We start from the raw sequence: 27,314 nt of genomic DNA on the forward strand, positions 1-27,314 counted from the left end.
AACCAAACATGCACACAAACCTAAAAATATCATACAAACTTGCTCGTGCAATCAAATCACCAAAATAACATTAACAACTATGAATTTAGCATCAAAATCAAAGAAAATCTCAAGAACTTTCAAAGTTTCAAATTTTACAACTAAGGTTCCGAATCACGTCATATGACCTCCGTTTCTAACCAAATTTTACAGGCTCAACTTAAATCACATATAAGACCAGTACCGGGCTTCGGAACCAAAATACGGTCCCAATACCATCAGATTTCAAACACATTTCATTTCCAAAAATTCTTATATTTTCAGTAAAATAATTGTTTTCAAAAATTCATTTCTCGGGCTTGGGACCTCGAAATTTGATTTCGGGCATACGCCCAAGTCCTATATTTTCCTACGGACCCTCCAGGACAGTCAAATCACGTGTCTGGGTCCGTTTACCCAAAATATTGACCGACGTCAACTTAAATTTATTTTAAAGGCAAAATTTGTCATTTTTCACAGATTTTCACATAATGGCTTTCCGGCTATGAGCCCGGACTGCACATGCAAATCGAGGTGAGACAGAAAGAGGTTTTTAAAGCCTCAGAACACAAAATTTATTTCTAAAACAAGTGATACAATATTATGCTGGAACTCCAACATACAGAAAATTCCAACATAATATATTGGAGATTGGAGCACCTGTGTATGAACTTCCAGCATATTATGCTGGACCAGTATATTATGTTGGACCAGTATATTATATTGGAACTCCAGTATATTATGCTGGAAGTCCAGCATATTATACTAGAATTCCAGTATATTATATTGGAACTCCAATATATTAAGCTGGAATATTTTTCGGATTTTAAACAGTGTTTTCGTTCAGATTTATGTTTATATGAAAAGTGGTTAAATTTCGATTACTTTTAAAACTGTGGCTATTTTTCAATTACCACTTGTAAATCTGGCTATTTTTTAATTTCACCCCTCAATGTTATTGAAGTTTGATGATAATGGGTCAACCTTCTATACTTAAGATTGCCATCAAAATGGGCTTGGTCGATGAGGCTAGTCCAACTAAGTCCACTATTTGGGTAGGATGAGGCTAAGATTTTTCTAGCCAATTTAAAACTGAAGTTTTTAGGCCCGACTGAAGTTAGCCCGAGGGCTCGATCGAAACTTGGCTGGGTCCAGCCTATAATATTGACATCTTATCTTATAAAGAAAGTATATTTTTATAATTTTTACTTACTTACACATCATCATATGTCAAAAATATCAACAAATTTTTGTAGTTTAAGTTCGAATTTAGAAGGGAAAAAATCGTTATAATTTTTACAATTTACAATTTTTTTTAAAAAGGATGAAGAGCTAGTCCACGACCCGCTTAGGGCTAAGTTGGTCCGGCTATTTTAAGACACTTTCCAAAGTAAGATCGAGACCTAGCCCATCAAATTGCATGACTCATTTGAACTGGCTAGGCTAGCCCATTTGGACAGCTCTAGATATCTATCATGTCCAAACACAAAAGTCAAACCCGGGTGGGAGGGGGGTTGAGGGGGTTAAAAGCTGAGTCCGAAAATTTTTTGATGCTTTTTTGGACAAAAAACACGTTTCTAATGCTAAAAAAGAAGTTACATAACTAGGTAAAACGCAGTACTATACTACGTTTTACTTTAACGAAAAGTTAGTCGTTAAAGTAAAAAGCAGTATAGTACTGCATATTATTTAAAAATTATTTTTTTTTAACTAATTTGCAGTACTATACTGCGTTTTACTAAACGCACTACAGTACTGCATTTCACTTAAACACACTACAGTACCGCGTTTCACTTATTAATTTGGGCTCATCTATATTTTTTTTTGGATGATTTACCCCAGTACAGCTGGGGTGCTGCTGTTATCGCATACCTGTATAGGAGCATGTGCCGGTCGAGCATGGGCTCAGCGGTGGACATATGTGGTTTTCTGCCCCTCCTACAGGTGACAACATTTTTGAATACTCTGTTCATTACTCCGAATTCTATATGGTCGAAATGACTCATAAATTTTACATCAACCTTTTATCTTAGGTTTAGGCCTGGTAGCGGATCATGCCGTTGCAGCCACCTCTACCACCACTTGCGCCCGGTGAGGCTTATCCATTTCTCCCTCTAGCTTCTAGGTGGATTCTCCGGCGTGGGAACTACCGAGGGACCGATGCTCATCATAATCTCCCCCTTGTCAGGGATGTGCTAGATATACTAGTGGACAGACAGGTAAATATGTACCTATACTTACTTGTTTTAAATTGAGTTGTGTTGTGCATACTCACTTTTATGTTATTATTTGGTAGTTCATCTGGACGCCATACAACGACGAGTTGCTAGCTCAACTGCCCGCTTATTGCTCAGTCGATCGACTGCTTTGGAGCACCTCCGTCCCGATGATCTTCTTCGATATGGTTGAGTATCATGCCACAGAGCGTGTGCTTCGCCAGTTTCACCGTGCCCAGCCTATACCGGGGGAGCCTGGATGGGTGGCTACACACTATCAGCGGGATAACCGTGCCAGGCTGGACGATATACATATGGGATGGCTAGAGCAGCAGGTCCATGTTTCATGATGGATATTTTCTTGTTGGTGATGACTCCTGGATGGACCACCGTGGTCCAATACTCCAAAACTACGCATATTCCAACTAGGGGCGGGGTCATAACTTGTAAAATTCATATCCGAACAGTACCCCCTATGAAAAATATGAGTGTTAATACAAATCCAATTAAAACATAAAATAAACATCGTTAAAGCGTAGTAAAATTGAAGTTTACCAGTTGTCTTGTTGATTATATAAAGTCGAAAAATTATTTTGTAGATGCTCATTCGCCGGTGGTGACAAGTTTAAATCAAGGCAAGATCTTTCATCAGCAACCTGTCCGGCAAAAATTACTCCAGAATAACCACCCGATGACTAGGGTTTATCCCTACTATGCACGCCCTCATTATGGGGAACGTCTTCCACCTTGACGTACATTTTCAATAATTTTATTACAATAAATTCCCTGTATTCATATGGAATCCGCAAAAAATCTCTAAGAGTTTCATCATCCTCGATGTTAAACTCAAAATAATAAGCAAACCCCTGCGGAGTCACTGAATACGGAAATCTACCGGTTACTTTAAGGTTAACCGAACGCCTCCTATCACTCATTTTTTTACGTAACAACGATACCAATTTATCGTACTCCATAATAAGCGGCAATTTAACATGACACTGTGGAGGTGAGCTATACCTCACAGAGTTATTCTCTAGCACAACCTCACCCCCCCTCCCCCCAATATAGTGAAACCCTTATTTTTGGCACTTCAAACATTGTAAAAAAATGATTGATAAGAAGAAGAGAGAAGTATGAACGTAAGTTTGAAGTAAAGTATTGAATGGATTTTCATAAAATTGAAACGCCTTTAAATAAGGCAAGTCCGAGCTTGGGGTGCAGAATTTTTCTATGTAAAACGCAGTACAATACTACGTTTTATGTATTTAAATTATTGTTATGTCAGTTAATTATTGGTGGGGCCAAAAATCAGAGTAAAACGCAGTATAATAGTACGTTTCAGTGTCGTTTTACAAAAAAAACAAATGTTCTCTGCGTTTAAGTAAAACACAGTATAGTACTGCGAATTAGTTAAAAAAAATAATTTTTAAATTTAACGGCTAACTTTTCGTTAAAGTAAAACGCAGTATAGTATTGCGTTTTACCTAGTTATGTAACCTTTTTTTAGCATTAAAAATGTGTTTTTTGTCAAACAAGCATAAAAAAAGTTTTGGACTCGTTAAAAGCTCTAGTCAAGATGAGTGAGCTCAATCTTTGCTAATCCAAAAAAGTAATAGTCAAAAAAGGTGTAAAATTCCCAATTAATAGGACTAGTGGAGTATTTTGTATTAGGTGGGTTGACCAAGCATGTGATTATAAGGACTGACAGACACATACAATTTACAGATACAAAGGCAATAGTAAAATCTACTTGTCTCCCTTGACTTCCCACGCGTCTATATAGGTAGGTCCCACCATCTCTTCACCTGCTATTCCTTCTTGCCCAATTCCTCCCTACCCCCCCCCCCCAAAAAAAAAAAAAAAAAACTCCGCTAATACATTCAGATTCTCTCTACTATATATATGTGTTTTTCAACCTCCTTTCTTAACTGATAATTCAATTCCTCACCTATTCTTCTTTTGAACCAGTAGGGAGAGAAAGTGATTTAGAGAGAGAGAGAGAGAGAGAGAGAGCTGTTTGGTGAATTGTTGATTTTTCATTTGTTGCAATACACACACTATGAAACAGAGTCCTATGTCTTCAAGCAATCACACCTCTAATGTAAGCTCTTTTTTTTTTTTTTTTTTTGCTAATATCATAAGCTACTAATTCACTTCAATTTCGTTTCTTTTTGTTGAATTTAACTGAATTTCTAGTTCTATTGACTGGGAATTTCAGTTTAGCTCAATTGCTGGTTAAATATAGTAGAAAATAGTTGATCGTTTTTGGTCAATTAGTTCGTAACTGTGTCGATAATGGACTTGAAATTCTTTTTAGATCATTTTAGCAGTTTAATTTCCCTTATTGATCATTTTTCTTATATATATGTTTTTTGGGAAATGGGCTGTTTGATTATAATGCCTTTTGAGTCGGCTAATGCACTGGGGAATTAGTAATCACACGTGAATATTTTGAAGTCAATGGCATATAGAACTGATTTTTAGTTGTATCTTTTGAGTGAATTAGATTTTTTTTCTTTTGATGACGGTGGCGTCAAGCCAGCTTGCGTGCATCTTAGACTATTCCACCAGGTACGTCTATCTCACACCAGCATACGTACCAGGTGACTTTGCCTAAGGTTTAGGCAGATGCGAAGAAATGACCAGAGACCTTATGGTTTTCCTCCTACTTCATTGACCACTAAGCTGTTCGGTTATTTTTTCCCTTTCTTTTATATGGTGGGAGGGGGATGATTGACTCTTTTTTCCCTTAAATTTGAATTGCTTTTCTTAAATTAGAATGGGTAGTTTAGACATTTTCAAACAATTTTAGTTGTTGCATCAAGCATTTGGATGATCAATTGATCTTTTGGCTCCTCCTAATTTTGGCTACTAAAGAATTGAGTACTGTGATTAAATGCATTCTAGAAAATTTTCGGTGAAAGTATTAGAGACCAAAACGCCTTCCTATGCCATTTTTACTTCTGAAGAACCTAATTTTTTTACTATAGAAAAATACAATATCCACACTGATTGTATATGGATTTTCAAAGGGGTTTTTAGTAGTAATGGGAACCTATCCATTGTCTTAACACTTTGGGTGACTGCACTGGTATTAGAGCCAAACTATAGTAATCCTATTATTTCATCCGCCAGTCCTTTCTCATTGTCTCGCTGGCATTTTCTCGTGCTTTGTGCTTACTTTTTAGTTTGTTGAAATACTTTAATCTCCTTAAAGATTAAGCTCGTTGAGCCCCAAAAGAAAAAACATCTTTAGTATATGTGTCGACCCTAAAACTTGGGTTACATGTGCAAAAGAGTGTTAGAGATGTATATTATTTTTTATTAGAGTTCTTAAATGGTTTGTGATGGTCGTGTGCAACTCAATTTACTACATATCTTTACTCTCTGTGGTTCTCTAAACATCCTGCAATACTTATGGCCACTTCTAAATAGGGAAATGCTAGCGTTTTACCACTGGAAAATGGCTTCAGTGATTCACTCTCTCTGTTGAATTCCGAGAAGGCTGTAGAAGAACTTAGTCAACAACCTCTTCTTCACGGGATTGATGATCATCTGATTGAGTTTGCCGAGGCTTTGAGAAGTATGATATGTTGTTACAATGATTAATTATTTGGCAATATTTGGAAACTGCTACACTATATGATACAGATGCTTTACTCTTCAATTTGTTAGCCGTTGCAAAAGCACTAAGACAAGCTGCTGAAGGAAAGGCATCTGCACAAGCTGAAGCTGCTGAGTGGAAGCGTAAATATGAACTCGAGAGGTCACGTATTCTGCACTTGGAGAGAAAAGGTACTGTCCCAAAGAGGCTTTTATGTTTACTATTTAGTGCACTGTTTGCAGCAGTTGCCTGCAGCTGAAATATATTTATGATTTGTGCACTGGTTCCATGTCTACTTAGTTTCGGTCGTCTCAGGTGGCGATACCTATCCTTCTTGAGTTAAGATCCATTTGTAATTGTTACCACATTTTGATGCCATTTCTCCACTATCTGGTTTGTTTTCTTACAAACTCTGTTCCTCTTGTCCCTCTAATTGAGGGATGGCCAGCAATGGTTATCTTTAATAGCAAACAAGCCATAAATTATATTCTATACTCCACTTTTAGAAATAAGATAAGCAGCATCATGAGGTATATAGTTTTTTTTTTTTTTTTTGAGTAGCAAAAACATAAAGGTATATAGTATCACATGTTTCAATTCGTAGGCATAATGATTCCTCAATAGTTTGTTAAGGAGTTGTTTACGCACTCCAACTTTTACAACCACAATCTACTTTATTTATTTGATTAGTTTAACGTCAAAATTTGCCCCTATCCTCTCTGCCTCACATTTTCTTGTTTTTGGACTTTTTGCCTCCTGATTTATCCAATTTCATGTTTTTACTAGTCTATGACTCTATGTATTTTCATGACTTGTACATTAAATTACATGAGTCGAGCAAATTTATGTATATCTTCCCTTTTCCAAAAACTTTTGAAGTATGTATATGTTCGTGTATGTATAACAGAGAGAGATAGAAAACGCAAGCTAAAAGATAGACAAAATTGTTTTAGTTTGTACAAAATCTCATGAATGCAATGAAGACAGATAAAATCTTCCTAGCTCTAGGATCACCGATTACTGAATGATTGCTTAGACGTTCTAGCCGGATGGGTTGGGAGTAACTCTCAGAGAGACATAGAGAATCAAAAGAGAGATGGGTTGGAGAATAGAAGGGTAATTAGGTCATCTAACTAGTCACAACATTGAAGCAAAGTGTGGTGGCAGATAGTTGGAGCGCAACAATCAGTTCTGTCTATACAGTCAGAAAAAATGTGGAAAACTGTGCGGTTAAAGTACATTCCTCATTTTATCGTTTCTGAAGTACTAGACGCTTGTTATCAAATCATAAAGTTTTAACAGAAAGCTTCCTTTTTGGTAAAGTAACTTGGCTTACTCTGCAGTATCATCAGAGGAGCATTTGATAAAGGAGGGACGAGTTGTACCCTTGTCAAACCAAACTGTACTATCAGATGGTGCTCCAGAGCAATCTGAAAGGTGTTGTGGAGAGAATGGGATTTGCTCTCATGAGGTTCTTCGTGATGGAGAATGTGATCGTGATGCCAGTGCCTTTCCAAACAAGATGATCAGAAAGGTAGATGCTTGTAAACTTATGCTGTTTCCACTGTAACAGTCTTTGTTGATCACTTTTGTGTGCTGTGCATTAGAAAGCGTGAAATATAATGTGTTGGTTTGTTTTTACTGAGTTTCAGATGTATATTCATTTTGTAAATGATTTAATTATTGGATTTTATATGTGCCATCCAGTTGTAACTGGATAGACTCCCAGCATTACTTTTTTGTTAATTATAGAACTTACCTTTACTTTATCCCAAAAAGAAAAAGAAAGTTACTGTATAATTTAGTTGTCCAAGCCCTGTGAAAATGCCTGCTATATTCGTCAGCTTAGCTATTGATACTGTGAGGCTGTTATCATTGCAAGATATTTTAATGTCTTTAACTTGTTGTACTTTAATTGGTTATCCATCTCAATATTGAATGCGGAATGAACTTCAGCAAATTATAAATATACTGGTACAAAGACAAGATCTTTCTTCCTTATCAAAAAGACAAGATCTTTCTTCCTGTATGGTATTTCTTATCTTGTAGTGCTTTTATGATTTGTTCTTAAAATAATGCCTATTAATAATTCGTGTAACGAAACAGGCATCATTCAAGTTGTCATGGTGTTGCAAAGGTGAAAAAAGTGATCAGAAAAAACATGATGTTGTCTCTTTTGAAAAGGGCAACATAACAACCGCAGAGCGCAGCAGTAAACAGGTCTGCCCATTTTTTGGCCTTCAAGCTCCTCTCTTCTCAGTCTGACCTTTTCAGACACGTCTAACTTTACAGTTTTCTTGTGTTGTTTGCCCATGATAACAGAACTTCGAAAGAATACCACTTAGGCTTCTTTTCCTGTTGCTTTAAAATTTAATTTCCGTTAAACAGACTTATCAATAGAGGGAAAAACTTCATCTGAACAGAGAATCATTTTTTCTTTCTTTTCCAGATTTCTTTGAAGTGGGAATCTCCCCCACAAACGGTGCTTATATTGACAAAGCCAAATTCAACTGCTGTTAGGATGCTTTGTTCAGAAATGGTCAGGTAGGATATTAGAGTATAGACATACTTTTTTTCCCGCTTCAGTTCTTTTTGAGAAAACTGTGCTAGAACTTAATGGTAATGCATGTCTTTTGCATTACTTTGTAAAGTTCCTCCTTAGAGCTGGTCAAATGATTTCTTAATTGCTTCGATTTTAATTTTACAACGCAAATATGTTCAAATCATAATTAGATAAACTGATCTTAACAGCTTAAGTTTTCAAATGAAGGTAGTTACATTAGTTAACATGATACCAGCTGCCGGGTTTGAGTTCCTTCAAAAATTCATCACCTGCCATTAGGGGCGGATCTAGCGTGTAGTATACGGGTTCCCGGGAACTTTTGCGTAGACCCTGTATTTTTGTTAAAAAATTTATTAAATATCTATTTGTGAACCCAGTTATTATTGTATATTAATTTGAAATTGCGACAGGAACCCATAAACTTAAAATCCTGGATCCACCTCTGCCTGCCATCCCAATAGTTTACATGCTGTGTGCCACACAAAAAAACAAACAATAATTGTCGTCCTCTCTCGGGTAACTTATGCCTTTAAATCAGGTGAAACTATGTCATTTAACAATAAACATGTAGGTTTAGGTTCTTCTGCTGACATTCTTGTGGCTCGTTGAGCTTTCTTTTCTGGAAAGTCCTAAAGTAGTATCCTGATTTCATTCAATCAATCAATCAAGTACGAATCTTAAACTAGTTAGGGTTGGTTATATGAATCCTCTACCTCCATTGCACTTTACTTGGACTTATTTCATTCCAATACTAGTTCTTTCCTGATTTTAGAGAGCTGTCAAAGTGATATCCTCATTTTTAAAAATAATACTCTTTTCCGGATTTTACTGTCCTTTTTTCTCGAAAGATGATTTTACTCCTTCCTTGGCAAGGCTGATTTTGTGTAGTTTAGTAGTTGACTCAGAATAGTCTTGGCAAAATTGCAATTTTATGAGGTGACCTACTTTCTTAAACACACATCCCCTATGGGAAGGATTTCACTTATTTTTGTGCCAAGCATGGTGATAGGGAACGAAGCGAATGAAAAAGAAGAAATCTTTCCTTTTATATGGGAAAGCCTTGAGGCATATCTTAATGGTTTTAGATTAGTTTTTCTTGCATTATTTATAATTCTACAAGCTGCTTCTATGTTTCAGGATATTTGTAATAGATCAGGTTCTGAGTCAAGGATAATTTGGTAATTTTTCTTTGGCAGTAAGTCTGTTACAAATTTAAGTAATATATCTTTAGGAAAGTCAGAGAGCATTCTTTTTAATTATATATGGGAAGCTTTTTATCTTAAACATCAAGGTCTTGAACTGCTAATGATTTAGTAGAAATCCTATAGGGTGTAATGGTTTCAATAACAAAAGTAGAAATCCCAGTAGAGAAGGACTGCATGCAGCACATAAATCACCTGTCTATTCTTTCAGTCAAATGGTGGAGAATTATCATTTGTATTGAAACGTTTGTTGCTTTATGCAACATTATTTTTTATTCAGTGCTTAATGCAACCTTATGAAAGGAGCTTAACGAATTCTAGGTGGATTTCCTAGAACTTCTCTTCTAGTACCGTTAATTTTTTTTTGGGGGGGATCAAACTGAATTTTTTTATTTAACCAAGTATAACAATATATGTATAACTAACTCTTTTCGACTAGAGAGTTAGATCTTAAAACAAAAACTATAAAACTGCACAAAATTGCCATCACTCAGGCTATCAGCAATTATTGTTTAGCACCTTCTAGGAAGGCTATAAACTAGAACCTCTTCATTTAATAGCAACATTATGGCATTACACTGAAAACTGTTTAGCCTATCAGATCTCAAAAGCATAGTGTTTACTTCTTTTCTCACTTCATTATGCTTCAAATCATTATCCGTTCTTTGCCTATGCTACAACCATCCCAAGTCTCAAGTACTCTTTCACTGTTTTTTAGTCACAAGCCTTTCCACTGCCCACTAGTAGGTTAGAGACCCCATCTCTTGCCATAGCTTCTTTATCTTCTGCATATATCAGGACATCTGTAGGATGATTTGTCTTCCTGAGATCCCTTTACATGTTTTATTTCAAACCATGAGACTCGGTGTTGGAAATATATGGTCATGACGGATGTCGGCCAAAGGTGTTATCTCCTTTGCTAAATAATTTTAGCTTTGCTATATCTTTCTCACTTTTTTTGTGCTCTTATTTTCATTTCTTGACCTTGGCAACATAGATAATGTTCGAAATAAGGAAAAGACCCGCGAAGTTTCAACTATTGGTTTGACATTTGGACATTTACGCATTGCATTCCTTCCTGTGTCATCTTCATTATTTAAATTACCTGGCAATTAAAAGCAAACCTCAATTGGCTAGTACTTGCACTCTGAAAGCTGAAAAAGAACATTATGTATTGACTATGTACACTTGCATATTCAGAGAATGTCCGGCTAATGTTGGATGGAAGGAGCACGTTAATGTAGTCACAGGAGACAATGCGTTGACCTGACTTTCTGCTAGTTTAAGTCTTCAGAACCTCTAGAATGGTTTCTTGAACTGGTCAAACTTATCATACTCTGTTTAGGGGTCGGTGTACTCTTCCTGCTACTGCATTTATATCTTTGTTTCTTGTGTTCTACATTTTTTCCTATTGTCACCTTGTACTTATCTTCCTTTATGAGCATATTTTCAGTAACAAATTGGTGACAATTTCTTAAAATGCTCATGGGAATTGTCCCAATCAATCAACTATGTGTCAAGTTGGGTCAGAATCATCTGTATCTATTCCATTCGGATCCATTTCGCTTCAATACTAAATAACAAATTGCATTGTCTAATATCAGATTTTTTCCTGTGTTCAGCCGAATCTGTGTAAGCAGCTCATCTACAGAGCAATCTCAATTCGGAGTATATATTTAGTATCTCTTTGTGTTATGTGTCCTTACATGCATATTCTCTTTGGTCCTGGTTGGTTAAAAGTGATTGTTTGCGTTCCTTTTGATTTCTTTTTTCAATCATTTAATCACTTGCTGTGTTTGAATTTATTAGATGCTTTATCTATCTCTTCTCTTCTCCAGATGGCTAAAAGAGCAGAAAAGCTTAAATATTTTTGTTGAACCACGGGTGCGAACTGAACTTCTAACAGAGTCATCATATTACCAGTTTGTACAAACTTGGGAAAATGGTGAGTGGTAAAACTTTTTCACTTATACAAAGTAAGCTGAAAAGAAAAATATTTCTTCGATCATCACATTAACTTCTTTCATATGGACATATCTCGGATTCTTGGTTCATTAGATTTTGACCTCAGTTTAAGCTCTAATTTTTTGGATCACTTTGCGTAAGGAAACTTTTACTGATAATCTGATATCTTTTCGATAAACAATGCAGCACATGTGTCCATTTTATTGTTTTTTTTAATCTTACCGTACTATTGTGCAATGTTATGTTTGTTCTCCAGCAGCATGAGAAGCAACCACTTTCTAGTAAACCTCTTGTGCTTGTATTTGAAAGTATGCGAGCTTTATCTGCAATGACTAGTGAAGTTTGGCGCGTCATGTTAATATAACATCTCCATATAAATAAGGACCAAATTTAATGTTGAAAAGATAGGACATCATTTTGTCACTACCAAGAAATTTAAATGTTGCATTTTGAGAGATATGCTTCAACCTGCATAACTGCTCTGCTGTTTCTTGTACTGGTTGATCACATATCATCTCTAGTTTGTAGTGAGCCAGGGATAGTCAAATTATAGTTTTATCTTATCCTAGCATTTGAAGCTCAAATTGGTATCCATTGATAGTGTCAAACAACCAATTGATATGACCAGTATTTGAGGAAGAATGCTACAGCTTCTGTGTCTTACTTTGTGCAAGTGTTTGATTAAATGTTCTGCCTAGTATTATGATAGGACCTTGATACAAATGATCCTAAAGTAGGAATTAACCCTGCTTTTTAGATATATGTCAGCAATTTAGAGAATTTGTCTTTTCATTTGCCCCCTTGAAGCATCGTGAGCACAAACGAGCACATGTAATCTCCATACTTGTTGTAGATTAGAAACTTAAAATAGTAAAGATGTTCTTTTCCTTATCTGTTATTATCAGTATGAACAATGTTAAACCTAAAGCAACTTCTTGTTTGTCACAGACAATGAAGTTCTGCGTCTCCACACAAAAGTTGATGTTGTTGTCACTCTGGGTGGGGATGGAACCGTCCTTTGGGTATGTATGTTAATTTTGTCTTTTGGACTAGAAGTTTGTGGTTCATGTGGTCTGATCAATGCTTCATATGTACACATTTATTAATTGCAACGTGTTTCATATTGCAGGCAGCGAATATGTTCAAAGGGCCAGTTCCTCCTATTGTTCCATTTTCTTTAGGCTCGCTTGGCTTCATGACTCCTTTTTGTATCCTTATCTTCCTTTAGAAACCTTCTTTTTCATACATGTGGTATATACTATCTCTATTTTAATGAAATTCAATGAAAAGGTATAATTTGACCACTCTAATTACTTCATTACATGGCAATTGAAAGAAATAAAACAGAACACCTTCTATCAATATAGATCGGACTATAAAATATACAACACATAATATGGTAGCTTTGCATTGGTATAATTATTACTTTTCTCTGGTTACCTTTAACATTTCCAGATAGTGAGCATTACAAGGAATATCTGGATTCAATTCTTCGTGGTCCAATAAGCATCACACTAAGGCATCGTCTCCAGTGCCACGTGATAAGAGATGCAGCTAAAAGTGATCTGGAGACTGAAGAGCCCATACTTGTTCTCAACGAAGTTACAATTGACCGTGGGATTTCATCGTTTTTGTCAAATCTAGAGTGCTATTGCGATAATTCTTTTGTTACCTGCGTACAAGGGGATGGTTTGATTTTATCGACAACATCTGGAAGCACTGCATATTCTCTTGCAGCTGGAGGGTCAATGGTCCATCCTCAGGTACATCCTATCATAGTCATCACTTGTTGCTTTGTGTTCTTCCTCAACTTGCAGACATAGCTATTTGAGTAATGCAAAATTATGCGTTATGATTGTGGGTTGAATTTTTGAAGCTCTTGAATGAGCACAAGGCCTTTTCCAAAACATAGTTAGCCGTAAATCTGTCTATTTATTAGTTTTTAAGAATTGGCCGGATTACTATAAACCAGAAGACTAAGCGGCAAAAGGTACATATTTAACCTTTTCTAGTGTCTTCCTTTTGAAAGGGAGCCTTGGCGTAAAGTTGTTGTCATGTTACTAGGAGGTCACGGGTTCGAGCCGTGTAAACAACCTCTTGCAGAAATGCAGGGTAAGGTTGCGTACAATGGACCCTTATGGTCTGGCCCTTCCAGGGACCCGCGCATAGCGGGAGCTTAGTGCACCGGGTTGCCCTTTTTAGTGTCCTCCTTTTAGAATTCCACAGAAAATTTGCATTCAAAAGTGAGTAACTTACCTCAATGTGCAACTTTCCTTATTGGATCACCCATAAGGGCAAGTGTCAAGTGTTTTCACAAAATTATAGAGTAATGATTCATCCAAAAGAATATTTTTAAATAAAAATTCATTCAATGCACGATCGTATGTGAACTACTTGAAAAGGACAAAATATGGGCGGTAACTGATGGAGTACTTCCCTTACAACGTTAGAGTTGATTCTACTTTTTCTTGATGTTTCTTTTAGTAATCTATTTGTAATTTCATAGTCTCTGTTTGCTCTATTCTGTTTCCAGTAATCAACTTTTAAGCAATTCAAATACTCTTTAATATGGTGAGTAATAGATCTATGCATCTCATTGAAAGATACTGGATATGCCTCCAATCTTCATTTAAAATAGAAGTTTTTTACAGGAAAGTTGGAAGATATTCTTAAGCTTTCCTTTTCATCACTTGGCGAAATGGGCTTAATAGTTTGGTCTGGTTGAGTGATTGGGGCAAAAAACAGGGTGGCAGAGAATTTATTTGTTTTGAATTCACAATAGTGGGATTTTTTTCTGAACGCTACTGGAGCTTTTATGATGGAAGTAAGTGATGCGCGATACGTATGAAAGAATGTGCTTGTAACTACCGTCTAATTATAGCTAGGAAATCTGGCTCGCAAGATTTGTCCCTTTTAAGATTTGTAATTACAGCCTTAGAAAGACCAAAATCCACCAAAAAAGATTTTAAAAAAAAATAGAGTGGCCCTAGCAAGAGAAACATTTTGAATTCTATAAACCTTTTAAGCTAATGACGAGTGCTCTGTGTTGTTGCAAATCCCAAGGAAATAGCTTCATTAAAAAACTTCCGTTCCTGTATGATTGAGTTCTAGACTGTAGATGGCGAAGTACATTTGTCCTGTATCAGGTGATACTGAATGTGATTGAAGTGTAGGAACTAACATCTTTAGTTTAGAATTTGTCACTTTTTCTTGTTCCTAGACCATTGTCCCTAAAGAACAAAAATTGCCTCCTTTCTAGTTTTCATTTACTCCTTTCCCCCACCTAACCAAAAGCTGCAACCGCTGCTTTATAGTGTTTTGGAAAAATAAGGAAAGAATAATTTATGTTAATGGTTTCAAAAGTTGGAGAATTTCAGAGGGAATACAATGAAGCCAAAACCATACTTCTTCATCAACAGCTTTTGTTGTTTAACTACGATTATAATCAATATTGGAAACCAACGTGGCATATTAACATGTCGCAAGCTATTAATCCATGCTTTGGGATTTGAATATTAGACAGATGTAGATGGGTTCTGCTTTCGTGTATAGTCTTTCATTTCGAAATTTCCGCCGACCTATTACCAATTGGAATTGGACTTGCAATTATCACAATCACGATGCAATAAGCTCTGCAATTGATGTCTCATCCATTTGATGTCTTTGAGTTGATCATAAGCTTAGCAACTTTAGTGTTCTTAATCAAATTGCAGGTTCCTGGCATCCTCTTTACACCTATCTGCCCACATTCTTTATCATTTCGTCCTCTTATTTTGCCTGAGCATGTGACAATCCGAGTACAAGTACCTTTCAACAGCAGAGGTCATGCATGGGCATCATTTGATGGGAAGGATCGGAAAAAGTTGGCACCAGGGGATGCACTTGTTTGTAGCATGGCTCCTTGGCCAGTGCCAACTGCATGTCAATCTGATTCGACGAGTGACTTTCTACATAGCATTCATGAAGGTCTTCACTGGAATTTGAGGAAGACACAGTCTTTCGATGGCCCTCGGGAGACATGATCTTTACTAACAATTTTATCTGGTAAGGAAAATGAGAAATCCACCTCGTGTTGAAAAGAGCATCAAGATTTCCTTCTCAGTTATCGCAGAGGGATTCGTGATGTATATACGCCTATACATGCAGCATAGAATTTAACTTTGAGAATCATGAGTTTCACCATTTGGTCGTTTATATATTTATTGTTGTTTGTAACTTAGACGTAACAATAAGAATAGAGAAGGAAGTTTGTATCATTTTGTACAGTTCTACTTAGATCATACCTCTTGTCCTGGTTTACAAGGGAAGCCAAGCTTTGGGTTCTAGCTTCAAAAATATTGAAACACTGCTTGAAGCAATTGAGAGGAAGTGGGAAAATGTATATTTGGAGTTCTGTGCTTTTGGTTCATCTAATAATGTATCTTTTTTTGGTTGGTAGTCTAAATATCCAATTCATATTACTGTTGGTTTATGTGTGGCAAATCAATATGTTCATAAGAAAATGAGCAACTTAAATTGTAAAAAGTAGAAAAAAGACACTCTGGTGCCTCTCTCTACCTGTTGTTTAGTAGAGATATTTGGTTTGGAGGGGAAAACTGAGCAGACAATAAATAGCTGACCAATTGTTTCACCACTTGAGAAGGCTTTTTCTTTTTTTCTTTTTTTTTTGAGGAAAATGGTGGGAAATTCAACTGAGTTTCCTTTTGCTTTGTTATAAAAGATCAAATTTGACTTTGTACTATTCGAAATTGAGCGACTTTTGTCTTTTGTTAAACGTTTGCTCTTTTTTATAATCATGGTGTGATCAGGGTAGCTTGCATATACATTGACTAATATTACATAAAAAGTCTCATTTTCATCCTTGAACCCTAACAGAGCTTGACCAGGGTAATTCTAAACATAGTAAAAGGTTAAAAGGTAAATTTGGTTCTTTTTTCTCAAAAGAATTTGGACATGTCGAATTGAGACATTTCACATTAGAGCATATGACAATGTATGAATCGACCAAAAGTATAACAAAGAACAAACTGATCAATTTCAAATAGTACAAGAGCAATCTTTGACATTTTCCTTATTTCCAATTTGTATTACTGGTGATGTAAAAGAAAATACTTTAAATATGAAAAGAGAAAGAAAATGTTTACGTTTTTTGAAACTGCAAAAGGAATTTCGACAAATACATTAAGGATAATAGCAAACAAGTTTGGACAAGAGAGAGCGAGGTCAAGAAATTTTATTCAGATGCTATCAACAAACTTTAGTGAAATGTTTGAACTCTTTTGGGCAAAAGTCTAGTATTTAAGTGGATAACGGTAGTGGGGACATTGCCCATTATCCGTAGAGTTTCCAGTGATGCGTGGTTTGTAGGCGAAATTTCTTGATTATCAGGAAAAAAAATCATGTTGTTATATGTGTATTTGGACTGTCATTTAATTTTGCACAAAAATTGTATCAGGATAGTTTTCATGTATTTCTTGGTGTCCGTGCCAGTTCGTGTGCATATTTACTTAGATACTTGCTAGCTCCACTAGCCTGCGTTTTGCTTTTTATGTTTTTTGAGATTGAATTACTTTGTTACTTAGCTACTTGTTTCTCTTTTTTTTACTTTATTAGTTTCACGACATGTGTGTTGCGCATGTAAGAGTTATATAGTATATAGTTTATAAAATATAATTAAATTATTAAATCAAAGCCTTTTTTTTAGCAAATCCACTAGGCGAGGTGCCTACGGCTAGTTTTATTAATAATAAAAAAAAACACATAAGAAGAATACAAATAAGGGGGACAAAAGTACCACTAGTGTTGCCTCTATGCCTTGGCTATATAATCACTACGTTGCGCCTCACATTGCCTTATGATGACAGCCTCATGTAGAGGATCATGGTGTAACTGCCGGCAAAGTCTTACGAGGGCATATAATCTCATAGCCGTTTGTATATCTTCCATAAGGCATAGGACATGAGTAATCGCATACTAGGCTTAACCTTACCTTACTAATCATATTAAGGCATAAAATAACCTCACCTACTAGCATGCATGTAAACAGTAAGAACTAGAAAGCACTAAATATTCTATGAGTATCACAAAGTTTATAACATACTCTGTGATGATATTACAAATGACTATACTAATAAATGGTAAAATAACATGTAGTAGTAATTTGAGTCTACCTTCTTGGCCAAACTTGTAACTTCCGCAAGTTGTAGTTCTTTTTCACCTTCATCACACCTCTTCAATATGTCTTCAAAATTCATAAATTCTTTTTTGAACGGTTAGACCTCGTAGATGTGGTTGGAGCAGCTTGTTTTTGCTTTGCGACTCTCATTGGAGGTCGCGTAATTTTTACTTCCTCAGTCACCTTGCCGTCCCAACTCTTCTTCCTAGTATGTGATTTCTTGCTTTTACCACTATGCATAGGTAATAAATCACCTCTTTTAGCCGCCTCTTCCCGACATTGTTGTAGTATTTCATCTTCCTCTCCTTCTTCATACATGTCTCTTCCCACATTCACTGGATTTGGCAAGTTTTGGACAGTGTCTTGTGCCATCAAAACCTTTGCGACTTGTGACTTTGTCATGACTGCCTTACCTTGATGTTGCTCAACAATTTGTATATTGTGCATGTACTTTGCCGTATGTCCAGTGAGTTGTGAATTGAATTCAAGGAAGGTTTAGAACTTACCAATGCATCCAGTAGCATTTTGTCCTCCAAGGATATGACTGGAGTGTTTGCACGATTTTGTTGCTGCCCAGCATTTGATGTTGTTGCTGCTTTTCGAATAAAATACACTTAGTATATATAACAGACTATACTATTATATATGTATATATATACATATATATATATATATATATATAAAATATATACCTTAGCGACCAACTTTGGTCCTTACCTAAGGTAAAGGGACCAGCTTAATATCGACCAGGTCTTTTTGGTCGCTTTTTGGCCAATAAGCGATCAACTTTGGTCGTTTTTTTCCGGATTTTTAGTAGTGGTACTTCAAACACGGAGGTGTTTAAAGTAATGAATTGTTGCTTTACCATAGTGGTATTAAACACCATTGCATTCTGGGCGTCCTTGATAATCTTTTCAATCGTAAGGACTGGAAAAATACAGTGTAGGTGTATTTGAACTGTGAGCTTGCTTGCCCATAGTGGTATTCACTACCATTGCAGTATGAGCATCCTTTACCAATTTGTCCAAATCTGGATTGGATATGTGTAAAGTTGGTGAGTCAGCATTAGGTACTGTCCTAGCCTTTTGCTCGTCGACAGGAACAAGTGCAAAATCGTTTGAGACTTTTGATCCAGCATCTGTATTCGTCATGGACTGTTGGTGTTTGCCACTGCCTGGAGGCTTAGAAAGCCTAGATGTTGAGACTAAATCATGACCAACCTGCTGTACATTCTTCTCAACATCACCCAACACAGGTTCATTCAACAATAGTTCAAAGGAGTTGGAACACAAGGCATCAAACGTGTTAGAACACCTAAAAGTTTCTGCTGCTGATTCCAGATTTTTATGATCTACCTTCTTGCTAGTTAATCGATGCACTATTGACCAACCCTTAGCATGTGATTGTTTCCCATGTTGAGAACCTGCTTCTGACGTATCAGCAACCTTCTTGTTAGCAGATGTTCCACCAATTGCACTAGCGACCCAGGATTTTGTGCAAGCGAGTTCAGTCGGACAAGTTCATAATTAACTTAAGCGGTATAAACCGTATAAACGGGTTCAAAAATAATTTATATACAAAATTTACCTTGCTTTAGCCATAATTAATACATATACATGGTATTATTTTTTGACGAAGCGGGTTCAATTGAACCCACTTCTCACCACTTGGATCTGCCCCTGTGCACTAGCATTTCCCTTGCCAAGAATTCCAATAACAACATCTCCCTTGCCAAGTTCATATGATATGCATTTTGAATTTAATTTATTGACTCTTAAAGTTAATTATTTACTTGGGAAATCTACACAAAACGTCCATTTGGGCCAAACTACCCTTACTTTCCCCTGACATTACCTTTTTTCCATTATTTAGTTTCTGTCCTTTTAACACAAGAGGGGTTGCTCTGATTAATGTTGTATGGTGGGCCGGGCTGGGACCAGACCGGGCCCGCGGTCCTAACGGGCTAAACGGGCTTGGCGGACTGGTCCTGGTGAGCCGGTCCCTAATGGTGCAAAAGCCCGTGGCGGACCGGGTATGGTAAAAAGGCCCACGAGCCCGGGACCGGCTGGCGGGCCTGGGCCGGTCTTATCGGGCCGAACGGCTACTTTTTTAAAAAAAACAAAAAAAAAATTAAAAAAAAAACAACGGTCAAAAATTAAAATTATAGCCGTTGGGCTGCAATTTTGACCGTTTGGAAGTTTAAAAAATAGTCATTTGGCCCCCAAACTTTATTTTAACCCCAAACTTTATATAATTACACTTTTTCCCAATTCTCATCTATAAATACCCCCTCATTCTTTCATTTTTACTCACCAATTCATCAATCTCTCTACTATAATTGCTTATTTTATTGTTGAAATTTTGTGAAAAATTGTGAAGTTGGTGAATTGAAGTATTCAAGTCTTCAACGATTTTCAATTTTCAAGAAGTTGTTCGGCAATTCGGTAAACGCGTTCCAACTCTTAAGTTTTAATATTATAGTTTTGTTAGTTTTATTTAGTATAATTATAATTAATATGGCATTTTCTTTGAAAAATATTTTTGGTGGTAAGGGTAAAGCTAAAATTGGTGAAAGTAGTGGCCAACCTACTACCCTTCCCCCGGCTCCCCGACCCAGACCTGGTAGACGTCCTGCTGCTCCTATTATTCTTGATAGTGATAACCCCTGTTTTCAATTTTCCGATAGTCAATTTTGCCATAATGTTGCACCAGGTGAAAATTTAGATGATGAAACTATGAATGCTCTTTATCCTAATGAAACTATCTTTGAAAATGAGGATGAAGATGAAACCCAACCGGATTTAGATGATACACCTACTAGTCCTTTTAATAACCCAACTGATGTACCGCCCGACCCACCTGTAGAAACCCCTAGTTTTAATAGACAACCTCCTAAACGCCTAGAAACATCATTAGTTTGGAATTTTTTTACTCAAGTAAGAGAACAAAATAAGGCTAAGTGTAAAACATGTGGGAAATTACTGGCGCATAAATATATTAGATTTCTACATATATATTACATATATATTATTTATATAGCCATGATATGGTTTACAAGAAATTGCCTTAAACAAAAAAAATTTAAAAAAAAAGCCCGGAAATAAAAAGCCCGTTAGGCTCGCTAAGCCCACGAGCCCGGCTCGTTTAGCCCAGGACCATATGGGCTTAGGCCCGTCACGGGCTGGTTCCACCCGTTGAGCCCACGAAGCCCGGGACCGTGAGGCCCGGGACCGCCAGAGCCCAGGCCTGCTAAGTCCGGGCCCGTTAAGCCCGGCCCGTTTGGCCCATTTAGCCCGGGCCCGGCCCAGAATACAGCATTAGCGAGTCTCCCCAAGAGCAAGGTGGGAAGTTCTTGGAGGGAAGGATGTCGGGGGTCTATTTGGAAACAGCCTCTCTACCCCAGGGTAGGGGTAAGGTCTGCGTACACACTACCCTCCTCAGACCCCATTAAGTGAGATTATACTGAGTTGTTGTTGTTGTAATAGTAGTTTCTGTCCTTTTGTGTTTTCTCTCTCCTATTTTTCTAACTTTTCCTTTCTCCCATTAATTACTTTCTGTCTTTTTGTGTTTTTCCTTTCCTGTTTTTTCCCACATTGCACATTATTCTTCTCTTCATCATACGTGCTTTTGTTTGAAGTATTCAAGAGCTTCTTTGTACTTTTTCCTGCATTCATAGATCAAGATCCCCCGATACAAAACGTTTCGTTAATGAACTCCATGGATAAATTACTCGTCAACCACATGTGTAGGTTGATTCAGGATTTAAATTTAATGAGTTCAGCTTTTAAGATTTTAGTAATGAACTCATTATACTGTTAAAATTATGGGTTCAAATCTAATACTTATTGAGATTTTAATACTAGGCTTTTACATATAAATTCATACTCTATTCCGGAAGTTATAGGTTCAGTTGAACTCGTATCCGAAACAATACATCAGCCCTTGACTACATAATACGATTAACTAACTCTGAAGATTATTATTACTAGGACTTATTATATGATACACAATCTAATGACAAAGAAAAAATAAAATAAGATAATTTTTTTTTAAAACAATAACAAAACAATATATTGTAATAATATACAATATTTAAGCTGAAACATAAATAAAAATACATTTACCCAACAGTATACCGCTACGATATCAAAAAATACTGTAAAAGTATATAGTTATACTGCAACAATATATTATAATAGTATACTATAAACCGAAACGACATAATATAATAATATGTAAATTTTCAGTAGAAATTTAAATTAAAACACACTTACGCAATAATATATCGCTATTGTATCACAATATGTTATAAGAGTATATTATAATTGAATATATAGTTATACTTTAACAATATACTTGTATACGATCAAAATCGGGTTTGCCTACTTTTGTATGACTAACCGAAATTGGGGTGAAAGATCTAGGCTCAGCCTCGGTTATATCGGGTCATGGTACGGATATGGGTTGGTAAGCTCGTGAATTAATGGCCGATCAAGATCGAGACCGGCCGTGATCGAGACCGAAGTAAGAAAGAAATCGAGCGAGATCGAATGAAGCATGCCAAGTCGAATAACAGAAAGTCGAGATATCCGTAATCGGGCAAGGATCGTGGCGGAGATCTCGGCATATATCAAGTCAGGACCGGTTATTTAGCCCATCATGGGATTTACTTCCGTAATTAGAATTATACCATAAATTAGATTTTTAAGAAGCTTAAATATGTGGGTTGAAATTTCGAATTTGATTTTGTGAGAAATTTGGAGTGGGTGTTATTTAGACTTGTTAGAAATAGTATAAGGATGTTGTATATAAAATTTGAAGTCATTTAATGGAGATTTGGACTGGTTTTGAACAAGAATTGCAACTGAAAATCGTGGAAGAAGTTCGTCTACAGACGTTTGTATAAGGGTGTATAAAAGTGTATAATAGTACTATAAGGTGTGTTTCTACACTCATATACACTATTATACAATATTATACATAATTATACAAAAAACTGACTTCGTCTTCTTCCTTGCGTCTTTTCTGAAATATAACTCAAATCCTGCTCAAATCTACTCCAAATCACTTCAAATTTAAATTTTGAACTCCTTTTGATAGTTTCAATCAATTGAAACAACACCCAATCTAAACAACTAACAAATTAAAAAAAAAACATTTTCAAAAGCAAGGCTTTGAATGGTCTTCAATAGTGGACTTCTACTTTTTAATTTTCTTACATTGCAAGCAGGTTACACAAGAGGAGAAGCAGAAAATACACGGCCCCTTGAAGCATACGTAGAAGATGTGAGAAGAAGAGAGAGTGAAAGCAACGGTTGTGAGAACAAAGAATTAACTCCATAACTTTTAGAAGCAATGGTTGTAAGAACACAGATTTTGAATTTAAGTGCTTTCAAAATATGTACAATATGGACTAGTTGGGGTAAAACTTAAAAATATTGGCCATTTTTTGTTATGGTGTGAAGTCATGTGTATTTTCTTGTATTTCATTCATTAAATTTTGTATCCTGATAATAAAAAATTAGGAATATAGCTTTTAAAGCACGCTCCTAATGATTGCCACAATTTCTAGTTAAATCCTCACAAATCATGACAGGTCATCAAAAAATTTCAATATTATGCCCGTAAATTTTGGTGATCGTAAGATTTTATGGTGCTTTAAAATTCTAGCGGAATTTCAAGTGTAGTACTATTTTTTCAAAACTTCTTGACGATGCCAAAAAATATACAATCTATCTATCTATATTATTATAAAAGCACGAATATTTCATGCTAATTGTTGGATGACGAAAATATCCTTGAAATATTAATATATTTTAATGCCTTTAAAAAGCTAAAAAATTTCTTTAAAAAATAATTTAATATTGGATAAAATTGTAATATTTAAAACTTTACCTAATTCGAATTTGTATGAATTCCTAATCTTTATCAAATTTAAACTTCTCACACGTTATTGTCCACCTATTCCGAAGTTCCAACTCATACCAATTCTATATGAACAAGAACACGGTCAATCACATCTCACCATTATATGAAAGGTAATTTATTGCCTCATTGAACTCCTTAAAATTAGCCTTTATATCATATGCACAGATATATTAAAATTATTCAAGACACTTCTTCGAGAAAAAAGATTCTCTAAAGAAGTTGTCTATATTTAATTATAAATTACAAATATCCAAACGTGAAATCTTGAGACTTTTTTACACTTTGTAAGTATATTCCATGTTGGAATTAAATATAACTATAATTAATTTTTAAAAATATTATTATTTATGGTATTATAATTAATTATGATTCAATATATGTACCTGATTTGAAAACTATATCCGGTTGAACAACATCGTACTTTTTAGTACCAATGAATGAACTTCTAGCTTTTCCATTACTTGATATATTGTGTAAAGATATACCAATTTTAGATGAACAAGAATACTTTGAGCCACCTATTATACTAATTTTTTTTCATTTTTTTTATACGGTGTCCGATATCCATATTGGAGTCCGATTAAATTCGGATTCGCCGGAAAATTCCACATTAGGGGTAAAGTGCTCCCTAACGAAGCCGACTCCATACCCAAGGCTCGAACCTGAAACCTCGTGTTAAGGATGAAAGAGTACTTAATCACTCCACCACAACCCTTATTGGTCACCTATTATACTATTAACACTCGATATAAACAGATTATATAATTTATTTATCACATGAGTTCTCTCGTGATAGACACCCTTCGTATGGAAAAAAAAAGTATTTACAACTTTGTTAAGCTATAGCAAATTATAATGATTGCAGCCAGACAATCACTGCCCCATCAAGTAAATATGATAAAGCTTTTGCTCTTGAGGTTTGGCACTATTAACATCTTTATATGTCGATCAAAGTTCAGTTTCGAGTTCTCAATGAAATTATGATAAAGTGTATCGCATGAATTGGAAGATTTATCTTTCTATGACTTCATTTGTTTTTAACTTAATGTTAGTTTTCAGATGTGCCTAAGGTTATATGTGCGAGACACGTGCATAAAAACTAGTGATTTAAAAAATATCTATCCAGTGTAATTTTCTGTAACAATAAAGCCATGGTCCACACATAAAGTGGTATCTTCCTCCTTTTATTATGACCCATAATGTTGCCATCTAACAAAATGTTACATCAGCACATCTTTTCGTTAAATAAATAATATTCTGAAAAACTCAAGTTCTTCCCTTTATCCTCCTTTCCTTTTTCTGTGTTTCCATAGCATTAAAATGAGGGTTAATACATAAAAATAACTTCCTAGACTATTTATATTTTGCAATTTTTAGACTTAAATTATGACGCGTTACTTTTATCTTTTGAATTATGCATTTTTCTATTCAATGAATTACATTCATCTCACCAAACTAGTTGATAGTAAAATCCCACTATTTTTGTTTTCGCGGGATTGACAAATTTAATATAATTCTTTCTATGTGGTAAAAGGCATCGATGAAGAACGGATTATCAAATTTCTAAGTGTTATGTCGAGGAAGAGCCAAATCCGAAAATAAAGAAGATAAAGAACACCAAATTTTATCGCGGAAAACTCTTCAAATCGAAGGTAAAAACTATGGGATCACAAAGATCCAAAAAAGTTCCACTATAACAATTAGAGGGTTACAAAAGTTCTTCAAATTGGCTACACAATAAGTGTCAAACACGGAGCAACAATAGTAACAAGAGCAATAACTAATCAATTGAAGAAAGAAGAGAATTCACAAAAACGAAGTTGTTGTTCGAAGCTCGAAATCAGATGCTAAGAGCATCTAAATCCGATCTCCACCGTTCAAATCCAAGAACAAGATGTTACAAACACTTAATCAAAATTTTCGCCCGATCCAACGGTTAAAAGATCGGAAAACGTGATTTGAATATTGGCTGGTCGGAATAAAAATCTGCAGCAAAACAAATATTTTTCTTCTCTCTTCTCTCTTGACGAAAGCTCTCTCAAAAACCACTCTTATGTGCTTAAGTCTTTCAAAGACTTGTATCAATGAGCATAGAATAATTCTCCAAGGTTGTCCTATTTATAGATCATGAGTAGTGCTTTCTCTTAAAGGCGAAACTCACTCAAATAGGAATAAACCGAATCCAATTCCGAATAGGATTGAAAACCAAAAGAGAATAGGATTAGGCCATTGGACCTTTAGCTGGACAATATGGGCATGTGCCCAACAAACTCCCCCTCCAGCCAAGGGGCCAAATGTGTCTTCAAGTAGAGGAACTATTGACAGGCTTCATACCTGCCAATTTTCTACAAAATTCATGTTTATCTGTAACCACCGCCTTTGTCAGCATATCCGAAGGATTTTCATCATTGTGTATCTTCTCGACCTCAAATAATTTCTCTTCTACGGTCATTCTTATCCAATGATACTTTCTATTTATATATTTGGTGTTAGAATGAAAAGTGGAGTGCTTGGTGAGACAGATAGCACTCTGATTATCACAATAGTTCTTTCATCCATAATAGTTCTTTGGCACCTTCTATGACAACAATATATTCGGCTTCTGTGGTGAATAGAGCTATGCACTTCTGTAGTCTAGATTGCCAAGAAACAGCTCCCCCGCAAAAGTGATCAAATAACCGGAAGTGGATCTTGAATTATCAAGATTGCCTCCTAAATTAGAGTCTGTGTAACAAACAAGTTCAGGCTTGCCATTGCCAAAGCACAACTTCAAATCTGCAGTACCTTTCAAATACCTTAATATCCATTTTACTGCATCCCAATGTTCTTTTCCAGGATTAGAAAGGAATCTACTAACAGTACCAATGACATGTGCAATATCTGGTTTAGTGCAAACCATAGCATACATCAAGCTACCAACGGCAGAAGAGTAAGGAATACGAGATATTTCCTTTTTCTCTTCATCAGTAGATGGACTCTGACTAATACTCAATTTGAAGTGTTTAGCAAAAGGAGTACTAACCACTTTTGCATCTATCATATTGAACTTCTTGAGTACCTTCTCAATGTATTGCTTTTGGGACAGAAATAACTCCTTTCTATCTCTATCTCGATGGATTTGAATCCCAAGATTTTCTTTGCTGGCCCCAAGTCCTTCATCGCAAACTATTTGCTCAACTGCTTCTTAAGGACTGCAATTCTGAATTTATTCTTGCCAACAATAAGCATGTCATCCACATAAAGCAATAAAATAATAAAATCATCATCAGAGAACTTCTGAAAGAATACACAGTGTTCTGAAGAAGTTTTCTTGTACCCTTGTTCTTCTATGACATATTCAAACTTCAAATACCATTGCCTTGGAGCTTGTTTCAATCCATACATGCTCTTTTTCAATTTGCAGACATAATTTTCTTTTTCCTTAGTTACAAAAACACTCAGGTTGCTCCATATAAATCTCCTCGTCTAAATCACCATGAAGAAAAGCAGTCTTGACATCCATCTGCTCAACCTCTAAATCTAGACTTGTAGCTAAACCTAGAACCACACGAATAGAAGACATCTTCACAACAGGGGAGAAAATTTCATCAAAGTCAACTCCCTTCTTCTGGCCAAAACCTTTAACAACTAACCTCGCCTTGTA

At 35.8% G+C, this 27,314-nt stretch overlaps 1 protein-coding gene across 1 annotated transcript; it reads left to right on the forward strand.

Moving 5' to 3' along the window:
- Nucleotides 1-4,160: 4,160 nt before the first annotated feature.
- LOC104225676 (NAD(H) kinase 1) lies at nt 4,161-16,039 on the forward strand. Its single transcript, XM_009777528.2, has 11 exons — nt 4,161-4,335; nt 5,670-5,817; nt 5,910-6,029; nt 7,182-7,372; nt 7,945-8,058; nt 8,288-8,382; nt 11,442-11,548; nt 12,517-12,590; nt 12,698-12,776; nt 13,024-13,331; nt 15,282-16,039. Exons 1-11 carry the CDS (start codon nt 4,294-4,296, stop codon nt 15,588-15,590), a joined length of 1,587 nt encoding a protein of 528 aa, XP_009775830.1. The 5' UTR covers nt 4,161-4,293; the 3' UTR covers nt 15,591-16,039.
- Nucleotides 16,040-27,314: the final 11,275 nt, after the last annotated feature.

The sequence above is a fragment of the Nicotiana sylvestris genome, chromosome 9, assembly GCF_000393655.2.
Source record: "Nicotiana sylvestris chromosome 9, ASM39365v2, whole genome shotgun sequence".
NCBI lineage: Eukaryota > Viridiplantae > Streptophyta > Magnoliopsida > Solanales > Solanaceae > Nicotiana > Nicotiana sylvestris.

Bases quoted from the DNA above. Each gene is read 5' to 3' on its own strand.
- LOC104225676 (XM_009777528.2), top strand. From the start codon at position 4,294: ATGAAACAGAGTCCTATGTCTTCAAGCAATCACACCTCTAAT. The intron at 6,030-7,181 runs GTACTGTCCCAA...CTTACTCTGCAG, and splicing joins TCTGCACTTGGAGAGAAAAG to TATCATCAGAGGAGCATTTG. The intron at 11,549-12,516 runs GTGAGTGGTAAA...TGTTTGTCACAG, and splicing joins TGTACAAACTTGGGAAAATG to ACAATGAAGTTCTGCGTCTC.